The sequence below is a fragment of the Salvia splendens genome, chromosome 11 (assembly GCF_004379255.2).
Source record: "Salvia splendens isolate huo1 chromosome 11, SspV2, whole genome shotgun sequence".
NCBI lineage: Eukaryota > Viridiplantae > Streptophyta > Magnoliopsida > Lamiales > Lamiaceae > Salvia > Salvia splendens.
In genome coordinates, this window is record NC_056042.1 from 32186031 (window position 1) to 32205137 (window position 19107).

The 19107-nt window shown below is 43.7% G+C and overlaps 3 protein-coding genes across 3 annotated transcripts; 2 read left to right on the plus strand and 1 right to left on the minus strand.

The window, feature by feature from the left end:
- The first annotated feature begins 10156 nt into the window (after positions 1–10156).
- Positions 10157–11015, plus strand: LOC121753774 (PXMP2/4 family protein 3-like). Its single transcript, XM_042149025.1, has 3 exons — positions 10157–10269; positions 10342–10466; positions 10547–11015. Exons 1-3 carry the CDS (start codon positions 10206–10208, stop codon positions 10748–10750), a joined length of 393 nt encoding a protein of 130 aa, XP_042004959.1. The 5' UTR covers positions 10157–10205; the 3' UTR covers positions 10751–11015.
- LOC121753775 lies at positions 11016–12995 on the minus strand. The gene is made up of 3 exons (XM_042149026.1): positions 12807–12995; positions 11952–12209; positions 11016–11901 (listed from the first exon to the last, which is right to left on the minus strand). The coding sequence occupies exons 2-3, from the start codon at positions 12195–12197 to the stop codon at positions 11227–11229; spliced, it is 921 nt and encodes a 306-aa protein (XP_042004960.1). The 5' UTR covers positions 12198–12209; positions 12807–12995; the 3' UTR covers positions 11016–11226.
- A 3780-nt stretch (positions 12996–16775) lies between these two features.
- On the plus strand, positions 16776–18713 carry LOC121754218 (FAD-linked sulfhydryl oxidase ERV1-like). The gene is made up of 6 exons (XM_042149583.1): positions 16776–17098; positions 17352–17429; positions 17574–17621; positions 17862–17926; positions 18293–18370; positions 18450–18713. The coding sequence occupies exons 1-6, from the start codon at positions 16910–16912 to the stop codon at positions 18568–18570; spliced, it is 579 nt and encodes a 192-aa protein (XP_042005517.1). The 5' UTR covers positions 16776–16909; the 3' UTR covers positions 18571–18713.
- The last annotated feature ends 394 nt before the right edge of the window (positions 18714–19107 follow it).

Here is a 19107-nt window from a genome sequence, read left to right on the forward strand (position 1 = left end):
GACGGACTGAAATTCGCCGAGGAGTTGTGACTATGAGCGAGCAAGATCAGCAGATGCTTATTGCAGAGACTCTTCATCGCCGAGGTGTTAGGACTTCTCGGGCTCGGGGAAGAGGCGTTGGGTCGAGGATAGCATCTCGTCGACCTGCTTATTCTTCATCTGCTCGGAACAACCGAACTCGGCTTCCAGAGGATTTTGCAGATAGGTGGCTTAACTTCAGCAACCCTGGACGGTAGAATAGTCCTTTGTAATAGCGTAACGCCATTTTGTAGGGTAGCGGAGTTGTATGCCGAACAAGATTTGATAAATGAAATTTTGTTTTCGCTTCTAACACTGTATTTACAGCTTAGCGAAAAAATTTCATCGTACTTGTCCTCGGTCTTATGAAGTAAACTTCTTTGACCGGACTTGGTCCTTGGTCTGATGAAATAAACATCTTTGACCGGACTCGTCTTTGGTCTGATGAAATAAACACCTTTGACCGAACTCGTCTTTGGTCTGATGAAATAAACATCTTCGACCGGACTCGTCTTTGGTCTGATGAAATAAACATCTTTGACCGGACTTGGTTTGTGTTCTAATTTTGCGATTTTTGTCGCCGGGATCGAACTTTCCCTTGTCCTAATTCGGCGAGTTTTATCGCGTGGATCGGACTTTCCCAGTTAACCGAAGTGGTCTTATGCAGTAAACCTCTTTGACTAGACATGGTCGTCCTCGGTCTTATGAGGTAAACTGCTTTGACCGAACTTGGTCGTCCTAATTCGGCGAGTTTTATCGCGTGGATTGGACTTTCCCTTGTCCTAATTCAGGCAAGTTTTATCGCGAGAATCGGACTTTTGTTGCAGTTCGTTTCAGACGAAGTGCTTGATTCTTAAGCAGAATTGTGGTCTTGTATCCTCTTTAGAAGCTTTGACACACAATCGTGGGCTTGTTGCAGCTCGTTTCAGACGAACTGCTTGTTTAAGCTGAATTGTGGTCTTGTATCCTCTTTAGAAGCTTTGACGCGCAATCGTGGGCTTGTTGCAGCTCGTTTCAGACGAACTGCTTGTTTAAGCTGAATTGTGGTCTTATATCCTCCTTGGAAGCTTGGACTCACAATCGTTGGCTTATTGCAGTTCGTTTCAGACGGACTGCTTGTTAAGCTGAATTGTGGTCTTATATCCTCCTTAGAAGCTTGGACTCACAATAGTCTTTAATAATCGATCTAAAAAGGGGATCAGTCTTTAAAGAACGATATACCTTGGTACCATTTGTAAGAGACGACAAGCACATAGGGACAAAACACATAGAGAAAAAATGAAAAAGACGAAAGAAAAAACTTTAAACTTTTTATAAAACGACAAGTAAAAGGTGCAAGTAAAAAACAAACAAATAAAAACACATACCCCTATGACCGAACTAGACACGAGACGGACTGACCGGACTTGTCTCTTACAAGTGGAACTTCTTGAGGTTGGAGACGTGCCATGTTCGGGGTACTTGTTCTCCTGACATGTGAGTCAATTTATAAGACCCTTTGCCGAGGACTTCTGACACCCGATATGGACCCTCCCATGTGGGTTCGAGTTTGCCCAGCTTTTCTGCTCGGCTTACTTCGTTGTTTCTCAAGACGAGATCTCCCACTTGAAATTGAAGCTTTTTCACCCTTTGGTTATAATACCGGGCTACTTGCTCCTTATACTTGGCTGCTTTTATGCACGCCAATTCTCTTCTTTCTTCGGCGAGATCTAGTTCTGCTCTCAGTCCGTCGTCATTCATTTCTGAGGAGAAATTTAGAGTTCGGGGACTGGGTACGCCGATCTCCACCGGAATTACGGCTTCAGTGCCGTACACCAGACTATACGGAGTTTCACCGTTGGAGGTTTTGGGTGTAGTTCGGTAGGACCATAGGACTTGAGGGAGATTTTCTACCCATTGTCCTTTGGCTTGTTCTAACCGAGCTTTCAACCCTTTCACCAGAATCCGGTTCGTTACTTCCGTTTGTCCGTTTGCTTGGGGATGGGAGACCGAAGTGAACCGCTGTTGTATGTTCAGCTCTTGGCACCAATTCTTGAACGTCTTGTCGGTGAACTGAGTCCCATTATCCGAGATGAGGATGTGGGGTATGCCAAATCGGCACACTATGTTCTTCCAGACGAAGTCCAATGCCTTTGAGCTCGTTATCGTAGCTAATGGTTCAGCCTCCACCCACTTCGTGAAGTAGTCCACGGCAACGATAAGGAATTTCATTTGCCGAGGAGCTTGAGGAAGTGGTCCCACTATGTCTATGCCCCATTGCATGAAAGGCCAAGGGCTTTGCATAGTGTATAGATCGGTCTGCGGCATCCTTGGGACATTTGCATGAATTTGGCACTTCGTACACTTCTTGACGAGCTGCACTGCCTCTTGTACCATGGTTGGCCAATAATATCCCCATCTCAGAACTTTTTAGCTAAAGCTCTGGCTCCGATGTGGCTACCCGCACGATCCTTCATGAACTTCTCTGAGGATGTAGTCCGTCTCTTCTGGTCCTACGCACCGCAATAACGGCTGGAGGTAAGACTTTCTAAAGAGGACTCCTTCATGAAGTTCGTACCGAAGAGCTCGGCACGTGATCTTCCGAGCTTCTCTCTTATCCTCGGGCAATTGTCCTTGATCCAGATACTGCAAGATCGGCGTCATCCAGTTCGGCGAGCTGGATACAGAATGTACCTCGGCTTCATCAATGCTTCGATGCATTAATTCTTCCGCCTTTGAGCTCGGATCTGAGGCCAACTTACTTAAGGTATCTGCTCGGCTATTTTCCGCTCTGGGAATGCGGATTATCCGAAAATAGGAGAAACTTCGGCTGATGCTTTGCGCTTTGTCCAAATACTTCTTCATTCTCTCGTCACGGGCTTCACTTGTACCCAACATGTGATTTACTATGACTTGTGAATCACAATGGACTTTGAGAGATTTGACGAGTAGACTTTGCGCTAACTGGAGTCCGGCCAGGAGGGCTTCGTACTCGGCTTCATTATTAGTAGTGGGGAATAGGAAACGAAGTGAGTAGGTTACCTCGTGTCCGTCGGGAGCGACAAGTAAAATACCAGCTCCACTTCCCATCTTGTTTGAAGCTCCATCTACGAATCCGCTCCAGCAGTCCGGCGGCTCTACTTCGGATTCCAAGGGTTGTGCTTGTTCGGCATTGGCAGAATTCTTCTGTTCGGCAATAATAGGAATTGCTTGATCGAACTTCGCTTCTGCAAGAAAATCTGCCAAGGCTTGTCCCTTGATGGCTTTCCGAGGTAGATATTCAATTGTGTGCTCTCCCAACTCTATAGCCCACTTGGCGATTCTGCCCGATGCTTCTGGCTTGGTCAAAACTTGCCGAAGAGGTAGATCGGTTAAGACGCATACCTTGTGAGCATAGAAGTATGGCCGCAGTCTCCTTGCTGCATTTACTAACGCCAGAGCAATTTTTTCCAGAGGTTGATACCTTGTTTCTGGACCTCTTAATGCTCGGCTTGTAAAGTAGATGGGAAACTGCTTTAGGCCTTCTTCTCGTACAAGCACCGCGCTGATGGTTTGATCCGATGCCGCTAAGTATAAGAATAGTACTTCGGCTTCGGCTGGAGCAGAGAGAATAGGAAGCTCGGCTAGATAACTTTTGAGCTCGTCAAAGGCCTTTTTCTGCTCGGCTCCCCACTCGAACTTTGGTGCCTTTTTCAACACCTTGAAGAACGGCAGTTGCTTTTCGGCTGCTTGGGAAAGGAATCGACTCAGTGCGGCTAGACATCCGGTTAGCCTTTGCACGTCATGTATGGACTTCGGCATTGCCATGTTCTGAACGACTTGAACTTTTGAGGGGTTTGCCTTGAGTCCGTCTTTTGAAACCCAACAACCCAGAAACTTTCCCGAATCTACCAAAAAGGTACACTTTTGGGGATTAAGTTTGAGGTTGGCTTTCTTGAGCACGTTGAGAGTGGACTTGAGGTTGTGCTCGTACTCCGAGGTGCTTTTGCTCTTGACGACTATATCGTCAACATATACTTCGACTTCCTTTCCAATCAGGTGCCGAAAAAGCTTGTCTACCATCCTTTGATAAGTGGCTCCGGCATTCTTTAAACCGAATGGCATCTTTTTATAAGCGAAAATGCCGAAATCAGTAATGAAGGCCGTTTTTGAAGCGTCAATCTCATCCATTAAAACCTGATGGTATCCTTTGTATAGATCAAGAAAACAAAAAATTTCAAAGCCTATCAGAGCTTCTACTTTTTTATCTATGTTCGGAAGGGGATAGCAATCTTTGGGACAGTGCTTATTTAGATCGGTGAAATCTATGCACATCCGCCATCCTCCTTCCTTTTTCTTGATCATGACAGGATTGGCCACCCACGAAGGATACTTCACTTCGAATAACACATCCGCCTTCAATAATTGACGGACTTCGTCATGGATGACTTGACTTCGTTCTGCCGCAAAGAGTCTTGCTTCTGTTTTAATCGGCCGGACCGAAGGATCAATATTTAAACGATGAGTGATTACCTCGGGGGGCACTCCGGTCATGTCCAACGGAGACCATGCAAAGACGTCTTTGTACTCCTTGAGGAGCTGAATGGTTTTTTCCCGAAGTAGAGGCGTTCCCGCGAAGCCGATCTTAACCGTTCTGGATGGATCGTCTTCGTACAGCTGAACTGTCATCGAGTTCGGCTCCGGTATGACTTCGGTCATCGCCTCTGACTCCGGCTGCTGTGATTGCTATGCTTGGTGGTGCCGATCTGACTGCTCGGCACTTCTAAGCGCAATTTGCAGGCATTCCTTTGCTCTTTTTTGGTCACCTCGGATGACCGCTATCCCTCCTTTAGTAGGGATCTTGATGGTGAGGTGATAGGTGGAGCAAACGGCCCGAACTGTGTTGAGCCAGTCTCTTCCCAGGATGACGTTGTACGGGGACCGAGCTTTTACCACGAAAAACTCAATCATCGTACTGGAGCTAGTAGGCGCTTTCCCCACCGTGATCGGAAGGCTGATAATACCTTCAGGGCGGGTGTCCTCCTGGGCGAAGCTCTTCAGGGGAAGCGGAGCCGGGCTGAGCCGAGCTGGGTCCACTTCTAGTTTGTCGAAGCACTCTTTAAAAAGAATGCTGACTGACGCTCCTGTATCCACAAACACCCTGTGGATCAGTTTGTTTGCCACTCCGGCTTGGATGACAATGGCGTCTTGGTGAGGAGAGATGGCCGGGACGGGATCAGCATCCGAGAACGTAATCACTTCGTCCTGCTTCAGCCTTTTATGCGTTGGCTCCTCTCGATTGGAGCCCCTGCGCTCTGACTTCAGGGACGACTTGGTCTTCCCGGCAGGGAGAGCGTCAATAGTCAGGATTACTCCATCATATTGCGGCTCGTCATCGTCTTCGGGATCCGGCTGCCTTTTCGGATCCTGAGGAGCGCAGTTCGCACCTCTCTGCTTCTTATTCTTCTTTGACTGCTTGCTTTGGTATTTTTTCAATGTCCCTGCCCTCACAAGAACATCGATACCTGCAGCCAAGTTTCTGCACTCCTCGGTATCGTGACCGTGGTCTTGATGGTAGGAGCAGTAGTTATCCTGGGGTCGGCGCGCGGCAGATTTCGTCATCCGCTTTGGCTTTTCGAACAGGTCGGAGTGTAGTTCGAAAATTTCCGCTCTCGGCTTGTTCAGCGGTACGAACTGAGCGGGCGGCTTCTCGGGATTGAGACGGGGTCCCAATCTGTCTTGCACCGGAGTCCTTTGAATCCTTTCAAAAGGAGTTCGGCGAGGATGTCCCTGATCGCCAAAAGGAGTTCGGCGAGGATGTCCCTGATCGCTATGATCGGGCTTCCTCCTGTCTCCTCGGGACGATGAGCTGTCTAACGACCGTTTGCGACGGTCCTGCCTCATCGGCTCGGGAGTACTGGTCCGCAATGTCCCACATTTCCTGAGCTGTCTGCGGACCGCACTCAACGAGCTTCCTGTAGAGAGCTCCGGGCAGGATTCCATTTTGGAATGCCGAGATGACAAGCAGATCGTTGAGATCGTCCACTTGCAGGCATTCCTTGTGGAATCTTGTCATAAAGTCGCTGATTTTTTCGTCGCGACCTTGACGAATGGAAAGCAGCTGAGCCGAAGTGATTCGGGCTTCCGCTTTCTGAAAGAACCTCCTGTGGAAGGCATCCATTAGATCTCGGTAAGATCTGATGCTGCCCTGGGGGAGGCTATCGAACCACCTTCTCGCGTTCCCGATGAGCAGCTCGGGAAATAGCTTGCACATGTGGACCTCGTTGAGACCCTGGTTCGCCATGTTATATTGATAGCGCCCCAGGAAATCGTGAGGGTCCACGAGCCCGTCGTAAGTCATCGACGGAGTTCGGTAGTTCTGTGGTAGGGGAGTTCGGGTGATGTCGTCCGAGAACGGAGTCTTCAGTGCTCCGTACACGGCGAATCCGATATCTCGTCGGTATGGAGGAGATTGAGTTCTCCTGTGATTCCGGTACCGAGGAAGATCAGGAATATGTCGGGGTTGAGGATTCTTCTTCCTGGAAGACACGGCACTACTGCGGTAGTGACTTTCATGTCTGGATGAGGAAGGAGAATCCTCCGTTTTCGTCTTCGGCTCTTGGCTCTTTTGCAGGAAGGCTAAGAACTCATCCTGCTTCTCAGCCAAGAACAGCTTGACAGCCTCATTCAGATCAGGCTGCTGGGAAGACTCAGTGGGACGATTTTTGGAGCGGCCTGTTCCTTCGCCATGAGAACTGGTGGTGGATTTATCCCTAGGCTGTTTTCCAGACCTATGGGATGGATTGGCTTCCTCCGGGTTCTCACGGGCAGGAATGCGGGTATTCTGCGATCTGGTATGCATTTTTTGGGTGGAAAAAATGGATCAAAAATTCGCTTTATCACAAATTTTGTTCTTCGTTTCCCACAGACGGCGCCAGTGATGATTCCGCGAATTATTGATGATGATAAATGCTCGTAAAAATAAATCACGACACAGAGAATTTAACGTGGTTCGATTTACTGAGGTAAATCTACGTCCACGGGGAGAAATGGGGGCAGGTTTGTATTGCTTGATCTGCCAAATACAGCTTACAACACAGACTTGCTATATGATTGTTTCTCTAGAGAGATTCTAACCTCTTCTATCAGATCTAAGTTCTATTTATATAATGAACTCAGATCATGGCTTGCGTCACCACCCTAAGTCGTGGATGTCGTGTAGGTTATGGCCTAAGATCGTGGGTGAAGCGTAGGTCATGGCCTACGATCGTGGCCTGAACTGACATCACGTGGTAGTGGGTGTGTTGGACATCCGGTATGGGTCCACTAACTCCTTGTTCGGGTCGAATACCGAGACCGAACTGCTTTGGTTGCCGATCTGAGAGTAGAGCTTGATGCCGACCTGAGAGCAGAGCTTGATTGGTTGGCTTTTACCGAGCTGTAGGCTGAGGCCGAACTCTTTGGTAATGCCGAACTGAACTCTTGGGCTTTGGGCTGGCCGAGCTGTCACTGCTATTGGGCTTGTTTAGTACGTACCCCATCAATATCGATCCTCAACGTCGAATTTTCCACAAAATCAAGAAACGGTTATCGTCGTTGTCGAGCGCCCAACGTTTGGGTCGACGACTTGAACGGCAAAAGGGGCGGCTGAGCGCGAGATTTACTCGTCGGCAGCCGTAGGAGAGATTTCTTGTTTGCTAAACAAGTGAGCCAAATAATGATATTTCGATTGATTGACTCATTATTATGGAAAACTCCACACATATTTATAATATGTATGGATACAAAAAAGATATGCTAAATCTCTATAATATCTAAACAAAATAATAATAATAGAATACTCGTATCAACCCCCCTGGTTAAAATTCACCTTGTCCTCTAGGTGGAAACCACGATGCAACGAAGAGTTGAAAGAAGAAGCTTTGACGATTTATCTCCTCCTGGATCAAACGGGCAGGATCGTTGTTTCAATCTCCAATAACCTACTATTGCATATTCGATGTAAACATCCTCAACGAACTTCCTCATGATCGTAACATGAAATGGTTTGTTATCAAGTTCCCCCATCCTCTTCACACCCATACGAGAGTATATTGACATGTCTTTCAACCCATTAACCGTATCTTCGCGAGCATCATGTAGCCCATCTTTATATCGATTATGGAGCTTCTCTGGTACTGAAGGAGACACGAGGGACCATGTATCTGCATTCACTCACTTCACAGATGTCTTTGCGAGACAACCATCGAAATCAAATGTTGCAATTTTACTTGAATCATGAAGACCATCATCATCATCAATTTTATCCACCTCTATAGCTCGTACTTCTTCATCTACTAATTTCTTCTCATTGAGCCGCAAGTCAACTTGATTCAACACTTTTGAATCACCCTCAATTCCCAAGTATTTCTCTTCACAAGAAACAAGCTTCGTAGCAGAGTGGAGGCTTGGTGGATGCAGGCAGGAGGGCGGGCGTTGGAGCAGGGGCTGCTTCACAGTAGTGGGCAATTCGAGGCAGACCTCAGCTTGACGGAGGTGTCGTAGGATGGCAGCAGGATGGCGATCGTTGCTGATCCATGTGCAGTGGTGGGGGCGGTGCAGCAGCAGAGGCCGGTGGCGCTGCTGCGCGGCGGTGACTTGGCTGTGGTTGTTGGTCGAGCACGTGCTGCAGCGGTGGCTTCTGGTCGAGAACGAGCTGTGGATGTGTGGGGGTACGGGGGCTTGGGAATGTGTGGTGCAGGTGCCGGTTCCGGTTTTGGGGCTGCTCTCGCTGCTGGCCAGTATACGCGCTAGGTGGAAATCGTGACGGCACGGCTAAATCAGCGTGAAGAAAGCCCCAGGGGCCGAAAGAGGGGCGCGTCGTGTGTTTTGACAAGGGAGTGTCCGATGTTCCACGATGCGGCGGGCCATAGAACAGTTCTGGTACCGGCTGTGGTGGTGGTTCCGGCAACGGAGGAGCGTGAATCTCTCCCACACGACAACCGGATGTTCGGAAGGGCGGATCCCAGCAAGTCCGGCGACGCTTAGATCTGGAATAGAAGTCCACATAGTGCTGTTGTCCATATGCTGCTCTTGACGCCTGCAATTTTGTCACACTTCGATCGATTGCTTCCCAACGTGATTCCAACTTGTCGTACCGAGCCATGATCTTTTCAAACCCTAGCGATGAGGTGTCGACCGTCCCCGCAACGTCGCGTTGCTGGTTGCTGCATTCCGGAGTGTCGCGCGGGGGTAACCGTGGAATGCTATCGCTGCGGCGGGTTACCATCGAGAAGCGGCGCGATGTATCGCCGCGAAACTCCTGAGTGTTGCCTCCGGTAAGGAGGCCGGCAGGCGGAGCCACGTCATCTGCGCCGTCCATGGAGAGCTTTGGATGAAAGCACCAGTTGTTAAGGATATCGATCCTCAACGTCGAATTTTCCACACAATCAAGAAACAGTTGTCGTCGTTGTCGAGCGCCCAACGTTTGGGTCGGCGACTTGAACGACAAAAGGGGCGGCTGAGCGCGAGATTTACTCGTCGGCAGCCTTAGGAGAGATTTCTTGTTTGCTAAGCAAGTGAGCCAAATAATGATATTTCGATTGATTGACTCATTATTATGGAAGACTTCACACATATTTATAATATGTGTGGATATAAAAAAGATATGCTAAATTCCTATAATATCTAAACAAAATAATAATAATAGAATACTCGTATCAACTCCCCACGGTTAAAATCCACCTTGTCCTCAAGGTGGAAACCACGATGCAACGAAGAGTTGAAAGAATGTTACGGACTCAATTTCCACATCGGTTGTGAGAACAACTGATGTGGGGTATATAGACTAAATGAGCTCTCTCTCCTAACAGGCTAGTCTTTTGGGATAAGTTCTCCTGTTTGGTCTGTAACAATTGGTGCTTTCATTGAGAGCCCAAACGTCTCTGAGTGGTGGCCGAGCAACGAACTCGCCGTGACCAACGAGTGCGTTTGGAACTGCTCGGAGTGGTGACCCACGGAGTGGTGGCCGGGCAAAGAATCCGCCGTGACCAACGAGAACTCGGAGTGGTGGCCTGGCAAAGAACCAGCCGTGACCAACGTGGCCATGACCAACGAGGACATTGGCCCTTAAAGGAGGGTCGAATGTTACAGATTCAATTCTCACATCGGTTGTGAGAACAACTGATGTGAGGTATATAGACTAAATGAACTCTCTCTTCTAACAGGCTAGTCTTTTGGGATGAGTTCTCATGTTTGGTCTGTATCAACCTGCCATGACTGTTGTATTCTTCTCTGTTAACGCTGCTCTTCAAGGTACTAATACAGATTCAATTTCACCTGAGAAATTTCAAAATTGAGTGGGAAAAAATTGGGGATATTTTGCAGGTGAAAATGTTGGGGAGATTGTTGCTAGATTGAGACGTGATTTGGTTCCTACGATGATGAATGGGGTAATGTATTGGCCAGTTTGCGACTTCGTCACCTTCAAATTCATCCCTGTTCATTTACAGGTTTGTGATTTGATTTATCATCTTGATTTTCCATAGCTTATAAACAGAAATTGACTTAGTTTTTCATCTATATATGGTAGCCATTGGTGGTCAACTCCTTCTCCTACCTATGGACTATTTACATGACTTACATGGCAAGCCTAGACAAAGCCGGCCGGCAGCTGACGCCGTCTCGTATAATAGCATGCAAATCATCAAATCATACATTGCTGATATCAACAACCACTGATTTAAAGTCTCGTGGAATAGCATGCAAACCACACATGACTGATAGCAACCACTAATTACAAATATCAAATCTCATGCAAACCACCACACATGACTGATAGCAACCACTAATTATAAATATCAAATCTCGTGCAATAGCAAACCATGACAGTAATAATGGCAATAGTGATCTAAAATTCCAATAGTGGAAGGTATTTTTTATTTATGATTGTAGACTTGTAATTGTGATTAGTTGTATTTATGATTTGTTGGAATATAAATTTGTAATGGTGAAATTGGTTCTAAAATCTTGAATGAATAACAACAGCTCTTTTCTTGGTATGAGAAACAGCAAATGGAGGATTTTTTCATTATCAAAAATATATATACAAATTACAAGCAACAACTCCAAAAAATTATACAAACTCTAGTGACTAATGATCAATGCTGTTAGAACCTATCTGTATATGAAGCCAGTAACAAACATACTTAGCTTTCTATCCTCATCAAACCTCACTCTTCTCTGCAACCACCATTTTCAAAACTGGAGTTTTCACTCCTTGGAGGCGTGGTGGCAGATCTTCTCAAGCTGGACGGGCCAATCCGGCCCGAGCAGACGAGGGTTTGATTCCATCGCAACCCGGAAATCCAGCACACTACTCACATTCTTAGATCTATCAGACATAGCTGCCTTGTTTGAAGCAATCGACACACATGGCTCGATTATTCGCTTCAAGAATACATTCAAGCTGTTGTTTATCACGTCTGCGCATTCCAGAGAGATCCCGACTCCCTCCGATGCCAGCCTCTTCTGCAAACGTCTCCTTAAAGACACGGTATCAGGCAACTCCCCCTGATTTTCACAAGCCTCACCATCCTTATAGCTACAACCAGCAGCCTCACGCGGACCAACTGAGACGCCAAAAGGAGCAGTGACATTGCTCCACCACCTCCCGCCATTGGGGCTTTCAGCACACTGCTCAACCTCCTCCCCATCTTCCACTGAGACGACATTGACTGGAGGTCTGCTGCAGAGGGATTGCAACTCCGTTCCACTCTGCTGTTCTTGAGTCCTCGTGACTGTCTCTTCACACGTGAGACTAGGGCTCCTACCCAGCGGGCCCAGAGGGCTCGGGCGATCCCTCAACTTGCGATCTCTGCTGACAGGAGACCTACATTTGCGAGGCGACTGGGGAAAAGCATCGCCATACAATGATTGGAGACAGTTCTTCTGGTAACCATTTCAACCTTAACACTCAGTCCTTCAATTTTTCGAGCCTTTTGAGGTGGGACCCTAGCTTGACACGCATTTTGGGCAATGGACCGAATAAGCCTGTTGTGAAGACAGACGTTCTCCCTCCCAATCGTCTGCACGCAGCTCCTGTTAAACTCGACTTTGCTAAGCTTCAAACTTAGAAATCTCTTCAGCTGATCAAAGTACTTATCCGCTCTTTCGTGTCCAATCTTTTGATAGATAACATCTTTCAGCTCGAGCGTGTCCACACGAGTAAAACTCGCCACCATTTTCAGTTCAAACTGTACAGAAACGACAGATCGACATCACTATCACACAACAAAACAGTAGCAAAATCATGGCCAAAAAAACCCCATTTTCCAGACATTGAATCTCACTCCAAACATTCATAACAAGAAAACGAACAAATATGATCAATTTCCACAGTTTTAAGATGCTAATATTATCAACAGACATATGGATCAGCTCAATCAAAGTTATGTAAAGCTATAAAATCAAGATCAAATTTTTTCACTGCTTTACGAATAATAGTTACAGATTCTCAAATTTCCCACCAAAACCCCAACTTTTTGATGTATCATTTGGCAAATTATGCTACAACATTAACATTTACTTTAATCAAATTAAATGAAAAAAAAGACAAAAGTGAGATCAGCAATTCAATCCCAACTCATTGACATAACGATATAACAGACAAAAACAAATTATCAAATTCCGAACCCAATCAAATTGAACTAGAAAGAAAAGCTAAGGATGTCAGCAAATTACAAACAAATAACGATTCTCGAATCAGAAACCCAATCCAGTTCACATTTCGACGACGGACGGGAAAACCCCATAAATCGGATTGAATTATCGACGGGAATGAGAAATTGAACCTGATTTGGCAGAGCAGAGGTCGTCGATGGGGCTGAATTGTGCTCGAATTGTTGATTGTTTGTTCGGATTTTGGCTGTTTGCTCGGCGGCCGAAGTCGAGCTCAATTTCTGTTGGTAAAAATCAAAGTTTAGGGACAGAGCAAAGCCAAACACGGTACAACTAATGTAGGCTTCGCCACTCCTAACAGAATCGTGTACTACCGCTCTTCTTTCGTGGAATTTAAGGCCGTGTTTGGGTTATTACATTTAGCAAGAAAGTCTAAAAATTGAAAAAATTTCAACTCAATGGCGCTAAAGTTTTGGTACTAACATATTTTCATGATACTATTACAATGAATTTAATTAACCAATTATTTTCCTATGCTTTCCATCTTTCTTTTTTCCTCAAATCATTAGGAGCAACTACATGAAATACATTTTAGTACTATCAATTATACCCATGTCCACCAAATCTATCAATTGCGTTAAAGGATTGGTTTGACCATGGAATTTGGGTGTGAATTGGAAATTAATATCTTTAATTTAAAATCTATAATCTGATATTTTACCAATGTTTAGAGTTGAAATTGAATCCTGATTACAAATTCTCTCAATTTCATATAGTCGAAATAAATATTTGGTAATAGTTGCGCAATTTGGCACCTCCACACACATTACACGCACAACATTGATTGCAAATATATAAACGCACTACATTTGTGCACGCATGTGCACACATAAAGACACGATATTGTACACTCAACACTTTCACACGAAAAACTCAAAGTATATAGAAAAACAGTAGAAATGCATGATATCTATAAAAAAACTAAAACAAATTATTGTACAATGTCAATTTTTAGTTAATAGTAGTATGATTATCAAGCAAATATTACGAATTATTAGAATACAATTTTATATAAATTGTTTAATTTTATCGAACAAAAGATCTGAGATTGAATTAGAACACTGTAATTTCAAATTGAATTCTAGAGAATTTAAATTCTAACATTTGACTCGTCTACAAATATTAGTCTTCTTTCATTTCTAGTAACAATGCTCGCCAATTTTGCACCTTTTCTATTTTTTTTCTCTCTCTTCTTTATTTAATTTCAATTTTAAGTATTTCAACATTTTTTTATATCATATACTTTATTAATTTTATATTAAAATTATTGATAGGGGATCGTCTCTACGAAAAGTGGACCAACAAAGTACTCTTTTAGAACTCTTAGTCTTAGGGCATCAATAACCCCGTCCCCATTTCCGGCCTCAAGTCCCCTCCACGTCATCATTCCTCTACAGTTGCGGCCCAGGCCCCAACTGCTGTAACCCTGCAGGCCGCAACTCAGGCCGCAACTAATAAATGACACTATTCACAACTTCAATCTATTTTACACGTAAAATAAAAAACACCGGAAATTTATAACACGGAAAATTTCATTTATAACACGAGAATTCATTTTTAATACAAAAACAATAAATTATAACCTAAAAATTATAAAAAAATTAGAATATTAAAAAAAAGCTGCACGTCGCCCTCCTTCTTCTTCCTCCTTCTTCTCTCTCTCCCCCTCCCTCTTCTTCCTCTTCCAAAATGTAAAAATTCGGAAAAAAAATTGGAAATCTGCATCACGTCGTCGCCGCCCCTCTTCTTCATCTCCCTCCCTCTTCTTCCTCTCCCCCTCCCTCTTCTCCCTCTTCTCCCTCTTCCTCCCTCTTCTTCCTCTTCCAATTTATGGCAAAAATTCCTTCTTCCGTCACGGCCCATCTCCGTGTAACGCGCGCCCAGGCCGGGCCGCGGGACGCTCTCCAGGTCGGGAACGCGGCCCCGGGACCGGTCTGGGCCGTGACTCTCCTCCGTGTAACGCATGGGACGGGCCGGGACTCGCGACTTGCGGCCAGGCCCGCCGCGTTACAGATGCTCTTAGGGCATTACCATTAACATCATGAAAATCTGCTTCGTTTTTAGTCATAGATAATTTTTTACTGTTACTTCCATGTTTTTATTTCAGCAAGAACACATGTAATAATGTCAATTTTATTTCTGTCCAGAGCTTTTATCCTAGCGACAATGAGCTTAGACATTATTGTATGAGGTGTCAAGTTTGAGTCCTCTTGACATCAGTTGTAATTTCCTCCTTCATATAGGAGTTTATTTACATTTTTTTAAAAAAAAGGTCAATCCTATTTCGACCTGACCACACCAGATAAAGCATATCGGATTCAAAGTCGCTGGTCAACAACAACTTCAAGAATGATGTCCGGGTGTTGGCACTTGTACCCGCTCATATAGGTGAACATTCGAATTTCATATCAATTTTTGTGCCAAATCCTATACTCCAAAATTTTATGAAAATTTGAATTGTATATAATCTGAACTATGAAAATTCAAATTTGAATAGAAATATATAAATAACTGAAAATCCAATACCCAAAATTCGTAAATTTGAAATCTATTACCAAAATCCGTAAATCTAAGAGTGCCAAATACCATTAGAAATTATCCAAGCCTCCTAGCTCAACTGGTTGAGAAGGGAGGCAAGGATAACACCCATCCAGGAGGTCATGAGTTCGAATCCTGGATGACCCAACTTGGGATTAATTTCCTCTATGGGCCTTGGCAAGCTTGCAGACCCCGACCCGCTTGATGGCGAGAATTTACGGTCCCGACCTCGGCTGCCCTGGACCCGTCGAACGGGGGGCTAGAGAACGAGCCTGAGGAGGGGCTTGCTCACAGGCTGATGCGCGGCTACGTGTGTCAGGGCTAGTCTTCGAGCCATGAGGGGCTGTGTGTCAGGGATAGCTCGCTTGCCGAATGTATCACGAACTCTGATGTGTGTGTGTAAAAATAAAATACCATTAGAAATTATAATTGTTCAACACAAAGTTTTATATATGTTAGTTTATAATTATAATATAATTTTATTATATATATAATAAATAAATATATTTTGAATTTAGATTATTTTAGCTTTTAAAATATCTGATGATGAAATGAAATTCAAAATTCCAAAAACTAGCATTAGACGTAATGAGGTGGGCCTCCATTAATAATATTTTAATAATTTTAAAATATTTCTATGATCTTATCAAGTGTGCAGTAAACACATGTGCTGTTTCAAACGTTTCTATTTTAAAAGACAAAGTTTCTATTTTAAAAGACAGAGGTAATATGTGGCACAAAGCGCCTCCATAACTCTGCGACAAAATTTCAACACTCATTTGCAGTCAATTGTATATGTGACATGGAGATATTCATCAAATTGATATGACTCCCCTCCATAACCCAACTATCTAATTGCAGCTGGGAAATTCTACAGAGGCGAGAGTCTAGACATTTCGGAACACTTGGGTTCTTAGAAATAGAGCCAAAAATTGTCTAGTCTCACTGTGGCTGCTCAGCAAAATAGTCTACGACTAGTCATTTCTCGGTACACACACCCAATTATGGACTTGGCTAAGTGCCTCTTATGTTTTTCTCTCATAATAATTCCGCATATAATCTTTCATGTACTTCTCTTCCACTTCCGAAGTCGAAGCGAAAGGAGACTGCTCTAGTCAAAATTCATTGGGGAGATCAAGTTAGAAAAGAGAGAACGAAAGTAGAAATGATAAAATGAGAAGAAGAATGAGATTATTTAATTACTCCCTTAGTCCCTTAAATTTTGTCACACTTTAACCAGACACGAGTTTTAAAAAATATAATGGAAAGTGAGTTGAAAAGGTTAGTGATGAGTGAGTCATATTTTTATATATTAGTTTTATAATAAAATGTGAGTGATAATGACTTAGTGTAATACGAGGTCCACTACTATAATTCTATAAATAGTAAAAAGTGAAATGTGACAAATTTTGTGGATGAACAGAAATGAAAAAATGTGATAAAATTTAAGGTACAAAGGGAGTATAAAATAATGTACTATTAAAATTAAGTAAAAATAATTAAAAACAAATTGATCTTGGCCGCAAATCTCAATAATAACTTGCTAAAACGAAGATTCTTGATTGTGATATCTAAATTCCAATTGAATTTTAGTTTGAATTCAAAAGACCAAAACCTCAAATACTACTACTAATAGAAAATTTGCAATCTTTCAGTCTGTGCATTCCATTCGATAGCTATGTCGGAAAATCCGGTGCAACTTCTGTTAAAAGGAGTAGGCAGAGTTTCGGAGTGCATTCAGACCAATCTCTCTCGCTTCTTCCCGCGCCCTAATGATCCTTCATCCTCGCAACCCAGAAACAAGACCCCTCTTTTAACGCTCTCCACACCCAATCACACTCTCCAACCCGCCGAAATTCTCAACATGGTCTCTCCTTTCAACTACTTTCGAAATTCGCATTGCAGTCCACCTGTTCGGTGAAAGTACTGAATGAAATTCATTTTTTTGTTTGGTGTAAATGGGACCAACTATAAGTGATAGTGTAGAATCACGAATGTCATAGATTACTATACTCCATGTTTTTTACAAGAACATGGTGAATTCCACCTGTGTGTGTTGTTGCTTTTCTTGTATGCTGATTGGACTGAACAAGAATGATTTTTTGTATGCTTTTGAACAGGGAAAATCATCAGGCCCGACAACTAAAGAAGACCTTGGAAGAGCTACATGGACGTTTCTCCACACTCTAGCTGCTCAGGTTCTTTCCACTCTTTAAATTTCTGTTTCATCTGTTACTGAACAAGGTTTCCCTTTTCAGCATTTCTAGGGGAAGGCTGCACCTTTGTTGTCTATTACTTGATTTATTTTGTGCATAACTTGATTTATCCCTTACGTTTTTCAGTACCCGGATAAGCCGACCAGGCAACAGAAGAAAGATGTCAAAGAACTGGTATGTTTTTTCAAGTGTGTTGAAGGATTGGTGTAGAGCCTATGTTCTTTTGCGCCTTGTTTTAATTGAGCTGTTTGTGTTGATTCGTCAACAAGCTTTGTCCCTTTGATGAAATGTTTTCAGAGCTTAAGACTTGTTGTGTTCTTAACGAGATACTATCTCATTTTGAGATGTTTCTAGAGTGATATGAATCCATTCACTACTTCCCCCTAGATCATGTTGCTCTCCTTTTCTATGCAGATGGAGATATTATCTCGCATGTATCCTTGTAAGGAATGTGCAGATCACTTTAAAGAAGTTATAAGGTACATACTTGCTCTCTTTCTCTCTCATTTTGACATATTGTATTATGTAGACGATTTTTGGCATATGTTTAGCAACATTTGCTACCTACATGGGAAACTAGCCATTGCATTGTATGTCCTAAACCACTCGCCTCTGTCACGATCTCCATTTTCTATGCTGCTAAAACATATAGTAGTTTGTGTACGCGGCTTTGCTGTCTCTAAGTTTATGCCATATAGACATATTCTGCAAATTGTAACTACAAGCAATTCAACTCTCGCTAGTGTCTTCTGTTTCTAGCAGATGGGTTTCTGTTTTGACTAATCGCGGTCCAAATACGGATATTATTTATGAGCATCTATGATGTTTCTATACATGTTATGCAGAGCGAACTCTGTAATGGCCGGATCGCATGATGAGTTCTCCCAATGGTTATGCTATGCGCATAACGTTGTTAATAGAAGGTAAGCAATCTATGTATCCATCTTGCCTTTTGTGACCTTTGGCATAGTTTTGTGAACAAAATTCTTGACTGCGGTGCAGCCTAGGCAAGGTTGTGTTTCCGTGTGAACGAGTTGATGCTCGGTGGGGGAAGCTAGAATGCGAGCAGCGCGCATGTGACCTGCAAGGTACCACCATGGATTTCAACGATGGAACAAAATGAGAGTGTTATAAATATTGCTACTGAATTTTGTAGCCTTAAATCAATGGAGAGTAACTGTCACACTATTGGTGGTGCAAGCTATTCATTGACATTGTTTATTGTCGATCAAAGAAATGCAAAAATATCAATCCTTTCCTTTGTTATGTAGATCGATCTAAGAGCACATCTCAAACATAATCAAAAGTAAATTTGGAAGTCATCAACATCTAAATCCACTTCTTTTAAATGGAAAAAGAAGAATCAAGGGACTGAACCGATGAGCAGACGACGACAAGTCATTTAAAAGTACATGAAAATTTTGAAAAAATACATAAAAAAATTAAAAAATTCCTACACAATTCAGACTACCACTTGGTCTGGGTTTGAATTTTAAGAAATAAAATCAGCCCGCTTCGGTGGTGGGCCTGAGCCAGGCCCGGACCCAAACTATATGGTTGGAGGCGGGCCTATCTGAGTTGGGCCGGCCCATATATGCCCCCAATCTCGAAACGCTATTTCCAAATCAACATTAGGGTTTTAGTTTGCAGGGTTATAAAT